At 49.7% G+C, this 22,279-nt stretch overlaps 1 protein-coding gene across 4 annotated transcripts in view; it reads left to right on the top strand.

Annotated features, from left to right (window-relative positions):
• Positions 1–22,279, top strand: part of INSC (INSC spindle orientation adaptor protein) — a 122,655-nt gene that overhangs the window by 79,776 nt on the left and 20,600 nt on the right. For all 4 annotated transcript variants that reach the window (XM_034995055.1, XM_034995056.1, XM_034995057.1 and 1 more), the window contains 2 exons: positions 16,497–16,668; positions 20,674–20,852. In XM_034995055.1, coding sequence (XP_034850946.1) covers positions 16,497–16,668; positions 20,674–20,852 — 351 coding nt within the window. The remainder of the gene's footprint in view (positions 1–16,496; positions 16,669–20,673; positions 20,853–22,279) is intronic.

Raw genomic sequence — 22,279 nt, 5'->3', positions numbered from 1 at the left:
TCTTTCTTTCTTTCTTTCTTTCTTTCTTTCTTTCTTTCTTTCTTTCTCTCTTTCTCTCTTTCTCTCTTTCTCTCTTTCTTTCTTTCTTTCTTTCTTTCTTTTCTTTCTTTCTTTCCTTTCTCTCTCTTTCTTATGTTAATCACCATACATTACATCATTAGTTTTTGATGTAGTGTCATGATTCATTGTTTGTGCATAACACCCAGTGCTCCATGCAGAACGTGCCCTCTTTAATACCCATCACCAGGCTAACCCATCCCCCCACGCCCCTCCCCTCTAGAGCCCTCAGTTTGTTTCTCAGAGTCCATAGTCTCTCATGGTTTGTCTCCCCCTCCGATTTCCCCCCCTTCATTTTTCCCTTCCTACTATTTCTAATTACATCTGATGCTTGCCTGAGCGTGCAAACGTCCCCATTGCACAGATGAAAAAAACAAGGCCTGCAGAGCTGAAATGACTTGTTGCCCAGAGTTCACAGCATGTAATTCATTCATTCAGCAAATATTTTTGACTGCTCTTTCCAGGCACCCTTGTTGGGAGTTTAGCCATGAACAAAACAGACAACCCCCCTCGTCCTCATGGAGCTTCCATTCGAGGGCAGGGGGTGGGGCGAGCCGTGGGCTGTGGATCACATTCAGCCTGCTGCCTGTTTCGGTACAGCCCATGAGCAGAAAAGCCCCCTCCTCCCCATTTTTAAATGGTTAAAAAAAATCAGAAGTAGAAATAACATTTTGTGGCCCATGAAAATTCTGTGAAATTCAAATTCAAGTTTTTGACCCAGAAAGTTGTAGTGGATCTGGCAAGCTCCTTCACGGTCTACCTTTGTGCTACAGTGGCTGAGCTGAATAATTGTAAGAAGCTGTACAGCCCACAGAGCCGGAACGATTTCCTATCTGGCCCTCGGCAGAAAATGTTTATTGACCCCTGCTCTAACAGGTAATAAGATCACTGTGACAATGATGAACAGGACAGTAACTAACAGCGAGTACTTGCTTTGGGCAAGCACTTTGCTAAGCCCTTCTTTTCATTGTGTCATGTAACCGTTATTCCTCTGGTGCTGTGATTATCCTCCTTATTTCCAGAAGGATGGGAGACTCAGAGAAGTGAAGCTCCTTGCTCAAGAGCACACAGCCAATGAGTGGTCCAGCCATCATGTAATCGCGGCTCGCCCGAGCCAGAGTCAGCCTGGGCTGGGAACCATCACGTGGACCCAGGACTCAAATCCGACATCCTGAGGCCAACATCCACATTCTTCTCCTCATAGCATGCTGCTTCCAAAGTTGAGAGAAGTCCTAGACCCAGGAAGGGCTCAGGGTCTCTCCCACCCCTGCCATGCCCCCTCCCCAGGTCTTGCCCACACCTGCCCCAGCGGTGTGATCTCTGGCCTCAGAGGCTCCAGTGAGGTTGGCCATTGTTAGTGTTTAGAGTAGAGGGTGGAGAAGCCCAGAGACAGGCTGGATTGTAGAAACCACAGCATGACAGGGGAGGTGAAGACAGGATGTGGAGTGTGGTGCCCAGGGGCTCTTGCCAGCCACGCACTAACAAGGCCCAATTCATGCACTAGTCGGATGATGTCAAAGTCCCAGCCTTTGGCTGATTTGCTGGCCTGGGCCCTCGCTGAGGCCCACTTAATTAACTGGTGGTGAGAAATGTGCTGGATTTGGTGAAATTCATCTTTGTCATGCGGCTCCCTCACTTCCCTGCAACCCCGGAGAGGTCCGTTAAATCATGCACAGACCCCGGTGTCAGAGCATGGGTCTAGCCAGGGCACCAGACACCCTGCTGTGTGATGCCTGAGCTCTGTCGGGCTTGGGGCGTTCATTTGGTCCTGGATTCAGTCGTGGTTCATTCATTCACTCTGTGAAATCACTTCGGCACTGGCGTCCTCCTTCCTTCTGTCATCCGGCCATCCACTTGCTCATTCATTCATTCGCTCCGTCCATCACCCAGCAATCATGCTACTCATCGGTTCCCTCCTGGCACATCTGCTGAGAAGCCGCCCAGCATGGTGGGGAAGCCACGGCCTCTGATGATCAGGCTCTCCTGGTCTGGAACCCAGGCTTCCCCACGATGAGCTTGGGCACCTTTCCCTGAGGACTTGACTTACCTTCCCAGAGGGGCTGTCCTCAGTTAAATGGGCATGAGGAAATCTACCCCTGAGGACTGTCAACGGAGACTAGATGTGCAGTAATGTGGTGCTGTTCTCACGAGATGCCGAGACATGGTAGCTATCGTTGTGGCAGGGAGCAAGCTAATTGCCCGGGTTTGACCATCAGTGGCCTGGGGAAGATTATTGTCGGGTGGACAGGGGGAGCACTGACCTGGTGGGAGGAAGGACTGGCATGCTGGGAGATGCTGCTCAGGGCACCGTATGGAGAAGCTGGGTGGGGCTGGAGCGCGAGTCCTTGCATCCTTTCCATTTTACAGATGAGGAAACTGCTCAGAACTGGAGAGCTTTAGAACCAAGGCTGGCTGGTTCTGAGGTGGGGAATGCAGAGGAACGGCTCCCTGGGAGCCAGGCTGTGAGTGTTGGCTTGGGCAGTGGGCAGACGTGGACACTTCCCAAAGAGGGCTGGAGAGACGAGGTGTCAAAACACAGCAAAGGCCTCTCCAGAGGTGTCTGAAGGGTCTTTCAAGAACCTCTTTTCAGAGGTCTGGTTTGTCCTGGCCACAGCCTCCCCCCGCATCGTGTTTTCCCTAAACCAGTGAGTTTTAGGAAGTCTGTCCTACTTCCCTTGTGTCCGTGGCAGACAGTTGCCCCTCATTCCCCAGACTCTGTGCTGGGCTCTGGAGAGGGGAGACAAACAGCTGTGTTCCCTGTCTCCCACTGGGGGTGGCTGGGGAGAAGCCCAGCAGTTCAGACAGCGGAAAGGGGCTGTCCCATGGCCATCAAAGGCCACAGGCCAGTGGCACCACCTCTGCCTGGGGTGCTGGTGAAGGCAGCAGTAAGGAGGCAGTGGGGCTGGGCTCAGAGGGCCAAGGAGGAGCTCCCAGGCAGGCCAAGGGAAAGTGGCTTCGGCAAAGGCAGAGGTTCTCCACAGCTGGCCAGTTCGTGGTGGAGCTGTAAGTCTTTCAGGAGCTCTATGTTCAGTGAACTGGGGGAGCCTGGAAGAAGGGACCGTGTTCTCTGCACCCCACCTTGGAGAAGACTAGAGGGAGTGAGGGCCCCAGAGCCACACAGCCCAGTGAGAGCAGATGGCCCCAACTCGGTCTGGATGGCCAGACGACCCAGCCTGTCTGGACGGATCAAGGCGCCTTCCCGGAGGACTGACCAGGGAAGGTGGGCTGGCATCCTTAAGGGGGGAGGGCTCTAGGGTTTAGAGAGGCTGATGGAAGGCTAGGGAACAAGTCACTCCTCTCTGAACCTTGGTTTCCTCTCTATAACATGGGGACATCTCCTCCTTGGTGGGGCTGCCGTGACGAGGCCGTGCGACAGTGTGGGTGGGGCTCGCAGTGTGGTGCCCGTGCGGAGGGAGCGCTGAGCCTGGGTCTGCTTCCCTTCCCTCCTGCTTGCCCCTTTGTCTCCACCATTTCAGGTCGAGCTGGGGAAACCCTGCATACCCCCAAAAAGGCTGAGTCCTGGGGATGTTACAACAGTCCTGGTAGAGTTCAGATGTCCCGCGTGGTGAGAGGGATGGTCAGGGCACTGGGGTGCAGGAGCTGGGGTTGGACAGGGCCAGGGGCCAGGTTGGGGTTGCAGGGGGCTGGGGGCTCGAGTGAGACTGAGGCTGTGGTCCAGGCAGGGGGCTGGGGGTCTGAGGGGCAGGAACCTATGGGTCTAGGGCCATAACGGGGGAGGTTGGGGGCACTCAAAGCCCAGTGCTAAGACAGCCTCAGACAACCTCCAAGACAGTTCTAGGAAGTGCCTCTTCCAGCCTTGAGACCAGAGACTGTCTTGCTTGCAAAAGAACTTCCTTTTATTCCCGCCCCCCCTCCTTCTTGTTTTATTTTTTCAAATAAGGAGTTCACCCTGTGCTGGAGCCAAAGGGAGAGTTTAATGAAAATCGATGGAGAAATTAAAGATGGAGAGAAATTAAAGATGAGCAGGGGGGAGGGAATGAGTGCTCAATTTCAAGTCCAAGAAGAAAATCATCAGTGGTGAGGGATGGGAAAACTGCTGCCTCTCTCCCTGCAGCCCCACCAGCCACCTCCCCCCCAATCTCCTGGGCCAGCTTCTTGGGATTGAGATGCCCTGCCATCTGCAGGGCAAGGCTGGAGGCAGGGGGGGCTGGATCCAGCTATTTAAATCCCAGAGACCCTTGGCAGGAGGGGGGCAGGGTGCAAGGGGGTCGGTGAGGGAGGTTCTGCTGCTCCAGCTGCCATTTCACAGGACTTTTCTCTCCACTGCTTCTTCCCTGCAGGGTTGCAGATGGTCATAAATAGATCATATTCACCAGAAAAGCCAGTTTTTCTTTTCTTTTGCTCATTTGATTCTCACAATCATATTGTAAGGAAGGCAGAGAGAGATAGTCACACCCATTTTATAGAGGGCAGAGTTGATGCCGGAAGGCATGGAGACAGTGGGGGAGAACCCCCTTCTTTTGCTCCCAGCTATAGGTTCTGTTTGCTACAGCCTTCCTTACGTACTCTCCTTAGCTGAAAAGGGTGTGGTGTGCAAGGCGAAGCAGCTACTCTACCTTGATGGAGTCAGTTCTGGTATGTCAGTGAGGTCGGGTGGGGAGAGTGGGGCAAGAAATCTTTGCTTAATTTAACTTGCAGCCCCTTCTTTACCCAGGAGTAGCTGCTAGAGCGAGGGAGAGAGAGAGAGAGAGAGAGAATGCCTCTGAATGGAGATCCCAGATACTTCTCCACCCGGGGCTCAACTCACGTAGGCTTATCAGCGTCCCCCACCCCTCCTGCCCCCAGGTGCAGGCCTTTACCTGTCTTGGGAATGGGCTGGAACAGTGCAAAGAACCCCAGGGTGCCAGGTCAGCTGTGCGTGCTGTGACTGACAGGTAGACGGGTGGGGACGGCTGCGGTCACTTTCCCCATCCCTGCAAGAGTCTGTCTAGAGGGAGTGTGGTTCATTTCCTTCCCTGAGTTCCAAGTCTCCCAGGCTTGTCCCTCTGCCTTGAGAGTGGGGGTGTGGGGACTTGAAGGAGGCCAGGATGCAAAGAGGCAAGAACAAAATTAGGCACACTGTCCCACCTCCCTGCAAGCCCCCCGCCTCCCTCAAGAGTTCATGCTGAGATGACAGGCCAGTATTGTTCAGACTGAAGGAAGGCGCTGCTGGCTTGGGGGGCTGCAGCCCCTGCGCAAGGCACAACCTGAGTTTGGACAAGGCACGGAGCCCCCTGGCAGCCTGAACGAAGTGCAGCCACGGAGGCAGGTTGCGCTCGGTCGGGCCTCGGTAGGACCCCGTGCGCTGTGCGGCAGCGACCCCTGGTGGGTGGGAGCGGCAGCGGCAGCCCTGTCACCTCGCCTGAGGCCTGTCTTCTGGAGCTGATGAGGCTGCTGGGCTCAGGGTCTGAACCACTGATCCCCGACAGTGTCTGTCATGCGTGTGGGGCGGGGAGGTGCGCAGGGGGAAGGGAGACTTCCAAATTCAAGGCAACAGGAGCTTCTTCCTACCAACCCAGCTTCCTCCAGGAGGAGGATGTGGATACATCTTGTAATCTAACAGGTGTCTGACTCCCAGAAGCCTTCCTGAGCCCCCCAGTTCTCACTGGACCCTAAACCCCTCAGCCTGGCACAGAGGTGCCTGTGAGCAGGCTGCCTCCAGCACATTGCCCCTTTGGTGAGCAGGCCTGGCTTCCATGCCCGGTTTCAGCACTTAGGAGGTGTTGACCTAAGACCTTCAACACTTAGGAGGTGTTGACCTTGCAGCCCTCTAGGCCCTGGTCTCGTCATATGTAAAGTGAAGTGACAGTCCCTGCCTTGCAGGCGGCGAGGGACGAAATGAGCCCATGCGCCATAAATGTGAGGTTTTTTCCCCCTCTTTCCCACCAGAGCCCTCCACTGACCTTCAGGCCTTTCTTGCCTTGGAACACCTGCCTCGGCTGGGGTGGCCCGGGAGGGTGTCTCCCGCACATCTGCTGAGAGGGCTCCGATGCCCTTCTCTGGTCAGCCTTCCTGACTGCTCTCCTCCCTCCTGGCGCTCCGCTCACACTGTGCTCACTGCTGCTTGGGAGCATGTTCCACGCTGCCTGGCCTCGGAGCTCTGCCTAAGCTTCCTACCAACAGACACTACACCGCCCACCCCTTAGCCCGTCAGGGAAGTGGCTTGCACACCCGGGTGAATGATGCTTGCCACATGACTAGATGAATATTGTTGGAAGAGTTCTGGGGCATTCTTCCCCATTGCAGATGAGAGGGTAGAGGCCCAGAGAAGGGAGGTGATGTGCAACTCCCCATTCCCACTGTTAGCAGCAGGCCCGAGGCCAGAATGCAGGTCATGTGACCTCACTGGGCTGGCCAGCCTCTGTGAGCTGTTTCAGGCCCAGGGGTGGGGTGGGAGTGGGGAGTGTAGACATTGAAGCGTCCCTTCCAGAAGGACAGAATGCCCCCAAGTCTGTATATGGGATTGTCCCTGAGCCCCCTTTTGTACCATCTATCCTGAAAAATTTGTTCCAGCTTCTGTCCCCTCGCTTTCACTCCTCTGGCCCTGAGCCCACATTCTTGGGTCCCCAAACAGACCTCACCCCCAGCTTGGGGGTTAGTGGGGAGAACCCAGCTCTTCCTTTGCCACGGGTTTGCTGAGGACCCACAAGCAAGTTTTCTAATCCCCACGAACCTCCATTTTCTCATTTGGCGGAGGGAAGTGTGTGTTCTGCTGGGACTGTGTGATATAGGAAATAATTTTGGAAGGCAAATGTGATGAACAAAAGCCCGAAGCGGTGAGCTGGCAGGGCTGGGAATTCTGGGGCCTCTTCTCTGGGGTTGGGTGCGTGGTGAGGGGGCGGCGTTCCTTGAGGAGTTGCCAGGGTGCCTGTCTCCCCTGGGAGTTTACAGATGGAGGCCTGCTCTTCCGTGCATGTGTGTGGTGGGCTGAGGAGCCGCATGCTCGGTGAAGTGCATTTCCCGCCTGTCCCCGAAGCAATCTGGTGAGAGCAGAAAATAAATAAGTCTGATGTAAACATGATGCCGGTGCTGGGGATATGGGAAGCTGGGCCACAGGGAGGCAGGGGCTCCTGGGTGCCCTGGACAAGGCATAGAGGAGCCTGCACCACGGGACAGGGGCTGGTCTGGAGGGACAGGTGCTGGTCTGGAGGTGAGCCGGGGAAAGGAAGTTGCTGGGGCAGGAAGGGGAGCTGGTGAGGAGGCTGAGGGGACCGCAGAAGGTTGTAGGTGTGGGGCAGACCTGACTAGGGAGGACCCACTTCCTGGCAACAGCTGGGCATGGAGAGCGGGCTGCTCTCACAGCACAGAGCCAGAACCAGTGTCCTGACCCTGCCGGCAGGTGACGGGGCCTGTGGTCCCACGCAGCAGAGACAGAGTGAGATAGGGAGAGGGCAGGGGGATGAGAAAGAGGAAGAGGCTTAGGGAAGCATGAGGTAGGGCAAGGAGATGCCCACGGAGATGGAACAACACACAGTTTCCAAAGGAGTGTTTCATTCTCCTCTGGGCTGCTTCAGAGGTATTGCAACTTGGCCGTAGCTGGACATGCAGTGCCCCGACTGTCACCTGCTCAAGCGTAGAGTGACCTCACAGGATGGCTTTCATTTTCATTCTCCTGATGAGCCTCGATGTTGAGCATTTTTCCATATCCTTATTGACCCTTTGGCTATCATCTGTGAAATGTCTATCTGAGAATTTTGCCCATTAGAAAAAAAAAAAGACTTCTTTGTCTTTTTGTTATTGAATTATAAACTTGGAAAATGTATTCTATGTATGAATCCTTTGTCAGGTATATGTATTGAGAATATGTATTCTCAGCCCGTGGTCTGCTTTTTCATTCTCTTGATGGTGTCTTCTGTTGAATAGAAATGCTTAACTTAGATAAAGTCCAGTTTATTGATCCATTCTTTTGCAGTTGGTGCTTCTTGTGTCCGTTTAAGAAATGTTTGTTTACCCCCAAATGATGAGGCTATCCTATATTTTCTTCTAGCTTTATTGTTTTACACTCCACATTTAGGTCTATGATCTATTTCAAATTAATTTTTTGAAATGGTATTCGAGGTCCAGTGTTTTCTAAACGATATCCAGTTGAGCCAGCACCATTTACCAAAAAGACCATCTTACGCCACTTAGTTAAAGAGGTCCTTTGTTGTTAGTAAAGTGGTGATACATGCATGAGTCTGTTTCTGGAGTTTTTTTTCTTTTTTCTGTTCCATTAGTCTTTTGTCCATCCTTGTGCCAATATGACACTGAGTCCCTGTAGTCTATAACAAATTTTGACATTTGGTAGTAAAAATCTTTTAACTTTGTTCTTCTTTAAGATTATCTTGGTAATTCTAAGTTCTTTGCCTTTCTATGTACATTTTAGAATCCACTTGTTAATTTCCACAGAAATACCTATGAAGATTTTGATTGGGATTTCTTTAAATTTATAAATAGATCTTGGGATAATTGAGATCTTACACAGTATAAGGTGTTCCAATCAATAAATGTAGTATTCCTCTCTTTATACAGACTGCCTTTAATTTCTCTTAGCTATGTTTTGAGTTTTCAGTGTCAACATCTTGCACATCTATTTAAGACTTATATCGGGATATGTTTTTATGATAATTAAGTGCTATCTTAAAATTCTTATTTTTCAATTCTTACTGATACATAGAAAATACAGTTTTGAATATAATGGTGTATAGCCTTTTTTGGATTTTATACAGATTTGGATTGTGTTCAGATTGTGTACACATTCATGTGATCTTTAAATTATGAAAGGTCTGCTTCCTCTTTTCTGATGATTTTACCTTTGTATTTCTTTTTCTTGTCTTATTTCATTGGCCAGGGCCACTGTAAAATGTGAAATACGAGTGGTGATAATGGGTATCTGTCTTGTTGCTGGTTTGGGGGGAATTCCTTCAATATTTCATTTACTATTTCATTATTAACCATGGTACCATTATCATTTTAAGGGTTAGATAACAGGCTCAGAGAAGGTAAGTAACCTGCTCATTTCACCAAGTCAGCTAGTAGCACAGCTGAATTGTGGAGCCAGACTTTTCTCTCTCCTAAGATTGTGCAGCTTCTACCATCCCACAGGTACCTCTGCAACAGTGGTGCTCAACCTAAGATCCCTGTGGGAATTCGTTGGGGATTCTTTAAAAATAATGATACCAAGACTCCACCCCAGATCAATTAAATCAGATTTTCTGGTGGTGAAGCCCAGGCATTAGTATTTTAAAACTTTCCCAGATGATTCTAATCATCTGAGAACCAGGCTAAGAACCACTGATCTAGAAGCGCTTTTTGTACAATTCCCACCCAAGCTGTGCCCAGGAGTGCTTTGCTGAAAACTTGATATTTTTACATCAGTACAGGCCTGCTAACCCTAACGCAAAGGAAAGTGAACTTGTTCTTGCTGGCCTTTTGAAACCTTCTCCCAAACTCCACTCCTTCTACTCCCAAATGCCTACAGAGCGTCTGCTTGACAATTTGCTTTAAGAAAAATCATTTGCCTGACAGGGAAATTATTTTTTATTTGTCAGTAAAATAAAGTGATTCAATCTCTGATTTCCCTCCACTGCAATAACTCACCTCTCTCTACCTCACTGACATGCTTGCCAAACTGGTTATATAATCCCTTTCATCCACTGTCCCATTCCCTATTACATATTAATATTTGTTTTATCCATTTTGACACTTAGCGTTTAATCAAAAATTCTTCTTTGAAATAGCAAAGGAGGTTGAGTGGTGTCTGGGATATGTTAGTTTGTAAGGGGGATAATATTATCTTCCTGGAGGCCTGTTTTACTTTCGGTAGCTTTCTACAGAGGTGTCCGCTCTACCAGCACTCCTTAAAACAAATATCTCATTTTGTAAAGTGAGCCTTTAACCCCTTATATTGTTCACAGATTCTGTGCTGGACCTTGCCCTGATCTGGTTCACATCCCACATTCAGACCTTGCTTCTGATTGATGGATTCATTTATTCCACCTAATGCTTTGCCCTGTCCCTTGCCCCACACTTGTCTTAGCTTCCCTGGGCGTGACCTTTGCTTCCCTCTCTACGATCGACTTTTCCTTCTGGCTATACCCTGGGCAAACAGATCTGTCCTGCCTGGTCCCATGAGCAAAATTCCAGCTGCTTTGTGGTCCCCACTTTTTTTTTTTCCTGCAGACTTTAGGTGTCTGAGTGGACAGAAAGATGAAGGAGGAAGTCTGGGGGTCTTTAGGTCATTCTCCCTCCCCTGTGGCTGAGTTACCAGCACATTCGCATGATTCTGTTTATCAGCAACCAACACTTGTGCCTTTCCCTAAAAACTAAAGATGCGGAACGGAACAGGAAGATAGCAGTCCAGCACCAGTATATATGGTGGGTCTTTATGTACTCGCCAGTGTCTTTTAGATATTTGCATAAAAGCCACCAATGATGCATTTCCAATAATTAGTAGGAGAACATTGCTCAAATCTGATGTGATGTTTACTGTATATTTTGGGTTCTCAACTGCATGGGTTTCATTCTCCTTCACCCACTCCTCAGGGAGAATCTCAGCATTCACCAGCTCGCTCTGTGTCCAGACTCCAGGTGCATCAGCCCTGCTGCCCAGGTGATGACCAGGCCAGACCATCCTCACCACCACTTGCATGCTCTCCCATGAGGAAAGCTTGGCCTTGGGCCCAGGCCCATCCCATTCCATGTAAAAGCTAATTACATATAAGTGCTTCCAGCAGCAATTTCTTTAGGGATGTGGAAGTGCTTTGATTAGATTGTTCTCCTGGCATCATTAAGTTTATGTCCAGGGATGGGAAGTGGGTAGTTTGAGGATGGAGACTTTCCAGAAATGGGACCAGTGTTTGAGGAAGCTGGCCTCAGGCTGGGCCACTCCTGGGCCCACCCGAGGAGCTAAGCTAAGCAGCCCCCATTGACCTGATCCTTTCACTAGCTTCTCCCTTCGCTGCCTTTCCCAAAGGCTACCCAGAGGGGCACAGGGCAGAGAGTGAGGGGACCAGGATGGGAGTCTTGGCTCTGGCACTAATGTGCATCATGGCCTTGATGATCTTTTTCCCTCCCCAGGCCTCTGTCTCCCCTCCATTCAGTCTGCTGTGTTAACTGCCATGTGTCGGGCCTCAGCTGGGTGCTGGGAACCAGAGACGATTCAGTACAGGAGCTGCCCAGAGCAGCTCACATCTAGTGCAGGGCGGGATGGACATATAAACTTATGAGGAGAGCCTGACACAGTAAGTGCTCCAGTTGTCATCAGACCAGAGTCGTTTGGCAGCCGAGGGGACAGAGACACTCTGTCTGGGGGAGGCAGGTGTGTGTTCACAGAGAAGGTAACTACTTACCTGGATCTGAGAAGGGAGTGGGGAGGGAAGACAGGAAAGATGACCACTCAACCTTTAGGTGAAGTGGGTTGAGGTGCCTGTGGAATATCTAGGCAAATTAATTTGGGAGTAAACATAAAGAGATTCAGTGGCAGGTTGGAAAGGTAGATGTGGATCTCAGGAAAGAAGGTCAGGGCTGGAGAGCTAGGTTTGGGGGTCATCAGAGTGAGTCACTGAGGCCACTTGGCTTGGGTGCTATTGACTGAGATGGTACAAAGGGGGCTGATGGCGGAACCTGGGGTAAGCTACCTTAGATGGATGCAAAGGAGGACAGACTAAAGGAGCAAACGATAAGTGGTAGTTAGCTAGGGAGGAGATTGGCCTCCACAATGAGGTATCATGGAGTCCCAGGCAGGAGAGAGCACCAAGATGGAGAGAGTTCTCAGCAGGGAGAGGTGTTACAGAGGCCAAGTCAGAAAGGGACCAGGGGGCTGGGCTCTGCACCAGACAAGTCCCCAAATCCTTTTTAAACATGTGATATCTCTCTCTCTCTCTCATCTTTTATTTCTCTATGCATCTGTCTGTCTTTGTTTCTCCATCTCTTGTTTCATCCTGATTGATCTTTGTACCAATGCCTAGTTCAGGGACCATCACAAGGTAGGTGTGCAATTAATGTTTGATGAGCTATAAAGAGATGCATGGATTGTACTACTTTTCTCTTTGTTCTCTTCTGAGAGATTGTAGTTATTCATCTTATTGGTGCTGGTCAGGAATTGAAATAGAAGTCACTCCCCTTTTAAAAGTTCTAGTTCTGGGCTGCTTCAGTTGAGGTGTCCAAACAAGTAGGAAAACCTGTGGGCCCCAACCCAAAGGGCTGAGGTTCCCAGTGGAGTCTCAGTCCCAGAGGAGCCTACAGAAAGGTGAGTAGGACTCAGGGTCCCAGATCTAGAGATGGCTGCAACCATCAGTTGGGGAAGAGGTGGGATGATGGCACCACCATGTGGCAGGTATTGTACTGCCACATTATCTTTGTTAACTTCCAATATCCTCTGAGGTGGGTATTTTTACCCCCACTTATAGATAAAGGCTCAAAATAAGTACAAAAATTGTGCAGCTAGTAAGATGCAGAAGCAGGATTCAGACCCTGGTAGATGTGACTCCAGAGCCTGTGCATGTTCTGATGCTACAGGAATTGGTTCAGGCACTGGGAAGCCTGGAGCTCAGTGGTGTGGTCCTTTCAGGGCCCCCCACTGTGATGAACTAGCTGAGTTGGAGTTGCTGAGATGGAGATGCACACAGAAATCAACTTGGGCTAGTGACATCTTGCTGACAGCAGGCTAAGTGGCAGTTCAGTAACATCAGAGCCAAAGGCCCAGGAAATTGGCCCAATGTGACAATCCACCAAATAGAAAAATGAGCAAAACACATGAACAGGCAATTTGTAGAGGAAGTCCAAATGGCAAAAACCAAAATCAAAACCAAACCTAATCAAAGTAAAATGGAAACATGAAAAGACTCTGAGCTTCATTGTAGAAAGTAAAGACATGCATATTAAAATAAAAATTTTGCACATCCACCAAACTGGCAAAAATTTAGAATCTGACAGTACCAAATGTTGACAAGAATATGGAGTTAAGTGAGTTTATACATTACTGATAGGAATATAAATTGCTACAGCTGTTCTGCAGAACAACTTGGCAATACTAGTAAAATTAAAGATGTACAGACCCTATGAGTTAGTCATTCCACTCCTCGATGGAAACCTCTAGAGAATCTGGCATGTATGCACCAGAAGACACTTAGAAGAATATTTACAGAATATTATTATATATTGTAGTGAAAACTGGGAAATGACTCAAATGATCATCGATAGAATACATAAATGAATTACAATCAGTTTATACAATGAAATACCACCGAGCAGTGAAAATAAATGGACCTTAGCCACAGGGACCAACAGGAAGGAATTTCCCAAACATAATGCTGACTGGGGAAAAAGCAAATTGCTATACATAGTGTGATACCGTTTATGTCAAGTTCAAAACCTTATAAAACTATACACATGTAATAAATCTCTAAAGAAAACAGGGAATAATAAGCACAAAATTCAGGGTAGTGGCCCATCCAACAGGGAAATCAGAGGTATGAGATCAAGAACTGCATACAGGGGGCTTTCTGATGTTATTTTATTCCTAATATTAGAGTTTCTGGATATTAGGCATATACATATACACAGATAGGTGTTCATTTTTTTATTTTTTATACCTCATGCATTTGCAATACATACACATATCTTTTCTTTTGAAGGGATGATATATGTCATAATTAACAAGTTACCAAAAAAGATCTGAAGCACAGAAAACAAGTTAGAAGGAAAGCAGGACAGTGGGCAGTTGCATAGACAGGACACCACATACACTCTTCTCTGGGAAATCTAAGGGCAGAAGAGGAATCAGGCTCAGACAGTCACTCTCTTGGGGTCAGGAACCTGTAGAACCCAGGTTCCCAAGCTGCCTGTTTCTCTGGACCTGCTCTTTCCTGTAGTGGCCTTTGCTCACAATATCTCCTCCATCCTCTCCCTTTACTCACCTGAAGTGTGTCTTCAAGTCTTCGGCCAACTCTTACTCGCTTGCATTTATCCCCCATTTGCCCAAAGCCTACTACTATGTGTGAGGGCCTGGAGCAGCCATGAGTGAATGAGCTGTCGTACCCAGGCTTGCAGAGTGTCCAGGGGGGCAGGAGGGACAGACAGACAAGGGAGACAGAATCACATCACAGTGGTGCTGCTCCAGATTGCTGATGCATAAAGTCATCTGCGGACCTTGTTGAAAGGCAAAGTCCAGGCCTCCCCAGAGTAGGTCTGGGTGGGGCCCAGGAATGTGCTTTGGAGAAACCCCCAGTGAATTTGGTGCAGCTAGTCCTCAGACCCCAGTTGGAGAAACAGTGTGATAAACACAATGATGTTAGCAGATATATTTGGGCCCAAGCTCCGAGGGCCACCTCCCCAAGCTGGGGTGTGGGCATTAAGTCAGGGAGGCTTCCAGAGGCCTCCCCAGAGAGTGTCTTCATTGGAAATCACACTGTAAAATGGTTATTTATGGATGAGTCTCCTGCCTCACTGCGTACCCGGCTTACCTCTGCTTGGCACGTAGTACGTGCTCGGGGAAATCGCACTCGGTGGGTTTGCTGAGAAGCATTTTGGGTTGGGAAGCAGGCTCCGTGTCCAGGCCTTGGTGGCCCAAGCCCTCGGAGAACATTAACTCCTGGCCTCTCTAGTGCGTTCAGAGTGGCCCATCTCCAAGCATGTGTCAGGGACTAGGTTTGGGTCTGGTTTAGGTTTGACCCGCATTCTCGACTGGGTTTGGGAATGCAGTTCCATTTGCATCCAAGATCAGCCTGAGGAGACCAGATAATTGAGACCCTTAGCTGTAGCCTTGGATAGTGCTGGAAGGGGAAAGGGATAAAGGCCTGACAGGTCTAAGAGCTTTCTTATGTTGGCAGGCTGACAATAGGGCTGCTTCCTGTTTCCAGGCCCAGAGCAGCCCCCCTTTCCTTACCTGGGCCCAAGTGAGGCCCCTCTCTGAAGGCCTGTTAGTCAAACATCTGGCATGAATCCAGTCCTGCCAGTGGCCACCTGGCTGCTCTTTGTTCTTTTTCATTAGGCACATCCAGGTGAGTTTTATTGTGGACAGTTCCCCCAGCTCCTGTTCCCACATTCGCCTCTTTTTGAGTCTGAGATTGCCAAAGGCTTTTACAGCTAATGGACCTTACAGCTCCCAAGAGCCATTTAAGGGAGGCCCAGAAGTCAGCGGTGGTAATTAGTCAAGAGAAACACTGATCTCTGGAGAGCTGCTTGAGCTGAGTGGCAGGAAGTAAGGGTGTTGGGACAGGAGCCCCGGGCCTGCGGCAGGTGTGGGGAGGATCGGAACAGGCGTCTCCTCAATTCCTCTCTCCCTGGTTCTTCCCTGGCCTCATCCCTGCCCCCCACTCCTGGCGCTCGATGACAGGGTCCTCAGCCAGGCTGGTGTCCTGGGGCCTCTAAGGGCCAGCGGGCGCCCTGCTGAGCTAACTCTGAGAAGTTACTACCCACCACCCCTCCTCTTCCTTTCTCCAGAAAGCCTCATCTACTGACCCTTGATGGAGGCGGAGGTCTGAGTTCAGTTGTGACTTCTCAGGAGAAGTATAATGTCCTGATAGAAACCATGGGCTTTGAAGCTAGACAATTTGGGTTCAAATTCCAAACCCACCCGTTTTAAAGTTTGTGATCTGGGGCAAGTCAGTGAACCTTTCTGTGTCTCAGTTTCTTCATCTGTAAAATGGGGATACTAATCATACTGGCCTCAGAGGCTATGACAAGGAGTAAATGGTGTGCGTACTGCACTTGGGGGGATGAGCACTTGACAAGCAGAAGCTATTATTGTGCCATGAGTAAGTAAATCTGATCGGGGCAGAACTGGGAAGCTGAAGCCTTTATCTGGCATTCCCATCCCACCACACCCAGGTTCATTCCTCTCTGGTTGGGCAGAGGGAGCAAGCCTCTAGGGAAGCAGCCCTCTTTCAAGGGGGGTGGGTGGTGGAGGATGGGATGGGGAGGGAAGGACGTTGAACTCAGCCTAGAGATAACCCAAGGAAGGGAAGAGGGAGCCAACACTTGTCAAGCATCTTGCCTGGATTCGCATCACCTGCTTCATCACCTTAACCCCTAACACCCTGTTGGTGGATGAGGATACAGAGCCTCGGAGAGGCTAAGTGACTACGGCCAAGTCATACGGTACAAGTAAGAGGGGGCAGGGGTGGAGCTCGGGGATGTGGGAGTTCTAAGTGACTGTTCTTTTTCACTGTATTTTGCTGTGGTGGATGGTCAGGGGCTAGCCCCTGGGCACTTGGCTTGGTGCCTGCTATCTAAGAAGCCCATGGGAGGTCACCGATCTCTGCTGGAGCCAAAGGATCGGCCTTCAGATGCAAGACTTGGGGTCCTTCTGGGGGCCTTGCTACCAGGTTGTCCCTGGCTCCACACAGAGTCCTGGGCTGTTCTGGGAATCCAGGGCTGGACCCTGTGGGGGGCTTGTGTCTGTCTCCTTCCTGTTGTGAGCAGGAATGTACAGGGACATGCCCTTTCTCCCCCTGCAGGTGGATGGTGTTCTGTGCTTGGCCGACATCCTGACCGATGACAGCCACTCAGAGGCCACGAGGGCTGAGGCTGCGGCTGTGGTCGCCCAGGTCACCTCCCCACACCTGCCCTTTACTCAGCACCTTGGCAGCTTTCTGGAGAGCATGGAAGAAATTGTGACAGCTCTCATCAGTGAGTCACCCTGGGCGGGAGGGGACTGCTATGTGAGTGGGACTTGTCACAGTTGTCTTCAGCAAGGGCCAAGGAGGCCTTCTTGCCCCCCTCCACCACACACCCACACTCACTGCACCCCATGTAGCTTGCACTGATGTCACACTAACTGAAATCCCACTGTTCATGTATCAGAGGCTTTAAAGAGCTTTGTTGTCAAATCTCCTACTAAAATGCATGCAGCCCTCTGAGAAGCTCTTTGAGTTAAAGGTCACATTGGGATTAATGGACCTTTCAGAATAGAGACTGGGGCAAGCCCCATGGAGATGAAGAGGACCTTGCATTTTGAGGTTCAGATCCTTGACCAGAGAGACTGGTGGGCTTTGTTCCTGAAGTCTCAGACTACTGTAGCCAACGAATGTGGCAGCAATGATGGGGCAAACAGCTTCTCAAAAGGCACTGGTACACGCCAGCCTGCCACCTGCAAGCCTACCACTGGGCCCACATCGTGGGGCCTTGAAAGCTTCGACTCTTTTGGATTCCCCTATTCAGACTTATGTACTCCTGGCTGGAGAATCATAGTCTGAGGTCTAGAATACTCTCTTCCTCCAGCTTCCCTTTGCAAAACTGCAGAAGCTGGGACTTGTCTGGATAAAATCCTCAGGAAACTTGTTTTGCAAACCACATCCTTTCTTTCATAAGTGCCGGCAAGGGTGTGTGTTTCTACTTCTATCCCTATCTCTGCCACTGTCTTCGTGCCCATGTCTGACTGAAAATGAATGAAAATTAATCTCATCAGAAAATTTAGCATTTGCTCTTGGAATCATCAAACCAGGGCTGGGAAGATTTGGAGTAGCGCTAATGTAGGGACAGCACAGAAACTAGATTGGGAGTCAGAACATTCAGGTGTGGACTTTTGTCTTTTCATTCATCCATTCAGCAAAGAGCTGTTGACCAGCAATCCTGAGCAGGCCCTTCACAGTTTTCCTAATAGAGAAAACATGAAGTTGGAGCCATTTCTCTTGAGTCCTTCTAGCTCTAGAATTTTCAGATCTGCAATAGCTTTGAACAGAAGAGTTATCAGTTAAACTGACTTTATGGCTGACTCTAGGTACTGGGGCAGCGACACCCTCCAGTTAGAAACTGGAAGTATCCCAGCGACACCAGCCTGGGATACCTCAATTTGCCAACATCCACCTTCCTTCAAAGTTGAGAAAACACAGAAGCCAACTCTTGAAAGTCTTGGCTAGAGGGAGCTCCAGAAATGCTCACTCAGTAGGAGAAGAAACCTAGGCCTAGAGAAGTTGAGGAACCTTCTTGAGGCAACATAACAATGTAAGGATTCACTTATGCCAGGAGTCTTCATACTCAGTCCTCCGCCAGAGCCAGGCAGGAAACATAAATGGTTGAAGAGGGCCAGATGGAAGAAGAAAATAAAAAAATTTGAATCCTGCATGAAATCGAAAAGCACGTGCATTGATGAAGGGTGGGGTGGTGGTCACTGTTAAACTCCCGTTGATCGCTGCCTTGTAGGAAAGGCCGGTTGTTAAAGATAAGACAAAAATCCTGAATTTTATTGAAAATCTCCCAATGTATAAATGATAGCAAAAACTAAATAAACATACCCAAATCTATATAGTCTAAACAAGCTTTCCCTATTGCCATATCTCCATCCCTACTTCTTTGCCTGGGCTGGATTTCTCCCTGAAGAAGAGGAGCTTCTTTATTTATTTCCCCCTGATGAAGACGCATTGTAGAGTCTGCTCTGAGAGTCAGCAGATGGGATGTATTTTCTGGGCAGGATGCCAGGGCTCTGTTCTTTGGTGGGAAATAGCCCTCCAATTTCTTGCTATTCCCTGGAAACATTTATAAATGAGTCACTGGAATCCTCAATTTAATCTTCCTAACGCATCCCAGGTGACTCAGACTGTAGTTTCAATAAATGTGCACCCAAATTAAAAGGCACTTAGGTGGTTGTGTTAATAATTGCTGCGTTGGCGGCAACCGTGACTGCATGAGGATTAGTGTGGGTGTTTGGTTCTAGAAGAAATCTTTACGGCAAAGTGGGCCAGTAACTCCTGTGGTCTCACTCCAAACTTCGGGTAGAGGGAGGTGGCCTGGAAGAGGTTGGCTTGTCCCCAGGGGTTCGCCAAAATTAGAGGAGGGGGCAGTCATTGGAAAAGAGCAATCACAGAATCCTTAATTCCTGGGCGACTCTGCTGCCCTGCCCTGGGGGATTAGATCAAGGTGCCGAGTTGCTTAGTTGGTCCCATCTGGGCTGAGGGGCACAGCGCTGCCCAGGGACAGACATTGCCTCCCTGAAAGCGAAATCTGCAGGAGAACCACTGGGACAAAGTCAAAGAGGCCTCGTGACAAGAGGCAGCCCGGGACACAGAAAGAATGGGGACCGAGACCTGGCAGACCTGCATTTGAGTCTAGATTGTAACAATGACCCATAATCCCCAATGCCTCAATTTGGGGAAAATTGCTTCATATTTGAATCCTCAGTTCTACAGCTATAAAATTGTGATAGAAAGTTGGATTGTGGTGAGGCTGGAATGGCTTCAGGAGGTCAAAGATATACAGCAGTGCCTCGCACAGAGTAAACACTCAGTAAATGGGAGTGTTGCTGCAGTTACTAGCTTCTCTGGGCCTCAGCTTCTACACCTGCAAGTGGAGGCGACCCTTTTCTACCTTAAGAGTGCTCAGAATTTAATGGTGCAGAGCAAGGCACACAGCAGGTGGCCCAACTAATACTATTTTCTGTCCCTGTTTAGGTCGGGGCCAGTAACTGAATTCACTCAAAGGGCCAAGAGGTGCCACCTTCAATGTTAGAAACTGGAAGTATAGATTCTTTGTCTGGAGGCCAAGATTAGGGATCAGGATTGCACATAGCTCAACTCTTCCTGGGAGCATTTTCCTGAAGTGTGGTTTCTCTCTGTGTTTTCACAGAGGTGTGATCAGTAGGAGAGCACCTGGACCCAGGTAGCACCTTGAATGGTGCTCAAGTTGGAGCTGAGGGTCAGAAGTTCCGTCCACTAGAATGGGTGGCTGGCATGCCTCCTCCTGAGGCAGGAGGTCATTCAGGGTCAAGTGGGAACACATGGGGAAACGTGTTAAATGGTGGAGGATTACAGGGATTGGGGGACAGTCTCTCCTCTGTAAAGACCCATCAGATTCATCACTTGCAGATGGTAAGGTGGGGGACTCTGGTTAGGTCTGGGTCATGGCCACTAGGAGCAGAAAGGAAGAGCCTGACATCCCGGGGCTTGGTGTAGGAATTTTCTGCAGCCATATGAGCCTTTTCTTGGGACCAAAGGAAATCCTGAAGCTCTGCTTTTGGCAGCCGGAAAGGCTGAGTCCTTATGTTTTAACCTCAGCCTCTTTCTTAAGGCAAATTCAGGAGCAGTCCAATGTACATTGCTGGAGACACAGATGGACTGGGAGCTCTTTCCTGCTTCTGGGCTTTTGTACGTGCTGCTGTTCCTTTGGCCTAAAATGTGTTCTTCCCCAAGTATTCCCACGATTGTCCCATTTTCTCCTTAAAGTCTCAGCTGTTGCATTCCTAGGGAGACCTTCCTTAAGCACCCCACTGAGCCTTCAGTTATTCTCTTAGCACTTGTTCATTTTCTCCCTCACATTAGAATTTGCAATAATCTTATTCAGTTTTTTAAAAGCTCATTTTCTCTCGCCTACCAGTAGGATGTAAACTTACCAGGGGCAAAGCCCTGATCTGTATTGTTTGCCAGGCCATCCCAAGACAGCAGCAATACTGGACGTGCGGTGCTCTCTCCGTTGAGGAGTAAGCGGGCACAGGAGTAAATAGAAGTCATACACCAGGATTCAAATCCCAGATCTGCCACTTAGGTAGACAGATAAATTTCCCTCTCTGGCAACTGCTTTCCTCACCTCTAAAACGGGCATTATAACACCTGACCTTCTCCCAGAGCTCTTGCTGGAACTGAATGAGATAACGGATATGGGAGCACAGGCAGGGAGGCTGATGTCTTCTTCTTCACCATCCAGAACTGTGCCAAGAGGCCTCGTCTGGGGAAGTCTTCCTGCTGGCTTCTGCGGCCCTTGCCAACATCACCTTCTTTGACACGATGGCCTGCGAGATGCTTCTACAGCTGAATGCTATCCATGTCCTCCTGGAAGCTTGCAGCGACAAGCAGAGAGTGGATACGCCTTATACCCGGGATCAGGTGAGCAGCCCAGAGGGGAGCAGGCACAGAGCCTGCAGCTGTGAAGACAGAGGTCAGGAGGCCAGGGCGAAGGTTCTGGGGGAGACTACATGGCCAGGCAGCACACAGTCAGACCTGTTAGTCACACTCTAGGTCAAGGAGAATGTTCTCAACATGCCTCGTTGCCCTTGGAGCGTCTTCATGAGCCCACTCTCTACCTCACTTTTCCATCCCAACCACTATAGGGCCTTCCTCTATGTCCATTTACACCAGCGCCTCCCAGGAGCAGAGACACCACGGGAAGGGCCCTGGACCTCCTCTAGAATTCTGTGTCCTGGTCTGACATTGTTCCCTGCAGAGAGTTTCTTCCCTTCTCTGCCTCCATAAAAGCAGAGGTTTGAGCGGAGCCTTGATTCAGGGCCTCAACCCCTCTCTCAGTCTCAATGATTTTGTATATTTGAGTTCCACATAAAGTTTTGTTTGGGGGAAAAAGGGTTTACTGCTAAACGTGTTTGAAAACATTGAATGAGGGGGATTTCCAGAACCTTGAGCTCTGAGGTTATAGAATTCTATCCTGTCCCCCCTCTGCCATACTCAGCCTCCCATTTCCTTACCAAGGGATGTGCGTGGTGGGTCAGGTGGGTGTTAGGCCTCTGTAAATTCCACCAGGTGCCTGAGCTAATGATCCCCCCAGCCTCCAACCCAACTCTGCCTTCCCTGTCTGCCTCTTAGCTCCAGCCTCTGTTTTTCCCAGCCCCAACACCTAGTCGAAACTGCCACAGCTCTTCCTGTTCAACCCCTACCCCAGAAACTTCTGGAAAGCCTTCCCTGATGGCTCCAGCTCGCTGGCATCGCCTCCTTTTCCTGGAGGCCACATCTCACAATGCAGTGTTGACTTTTCTAATGATATTTATTCCTTTCTTGTTATTTCATGCAGTTTATTCCTCTGAGGAGGGGGAAAAAAAAGAAGCTTCTATGCTTTTCTAATCATGTAGCTTGGAGGCAATTCACTCTGAGCCTCACTTTCCTCATCTGCACATGGGGTTGAATACAACATACTTCACTAAGTTGAAATGAGAATGAAATAAATGAATGAATACAAATGTGTGGCACACAGCCCCGAATGGGGAAACCCCCAGACTGGAATTTCCTTATCTGTAAAATGGGCATGGTCTCTTCCAGCTCAGACATCCTGTAGCTCTATGGGCAGAGACCCCTTTTGTATCATGAGGAGTGACCAGCCCCCTCCTGAAACCTCATGGATTCCTCGGAAGGAGGGGGTCAGGGCCAGGAGAGAATGTGGTCAAACTCTATGCAGGGGGCAGTTCCTTCTGAATCTGGAGTCCAGAGTTTTCCCGCCATCCTCTCTCCGCAGACCCCTACCCCATCACCCCCCTCCCTCCCTCTCTCTTCCTCTCCCTGCTCCTCCCTCACCCCTTCCCCCCAGG

Source organism: Mirounga leonina, unplaced genomic scaffold, assembly GCF_011800145.1.
Source record: "Mirounga leonina isolate KUSES-001 unplaced genomic scaffold, KU_Mleo_1.0 Mir_92, whole genome shotgun sequence".
In the NCBI taxonomy this organism is placed as follows: Eukaryota; Metazoa; Chordata; class Mammalia; order Carnivora; family Phocidae; genus Mirounga; species Mirounga leonina.
The sequence above is the reverse complement of the archived record's forward strand: the minus strand, read 5'-3'. Positions and strand labels throughout refer to the sequence as shown.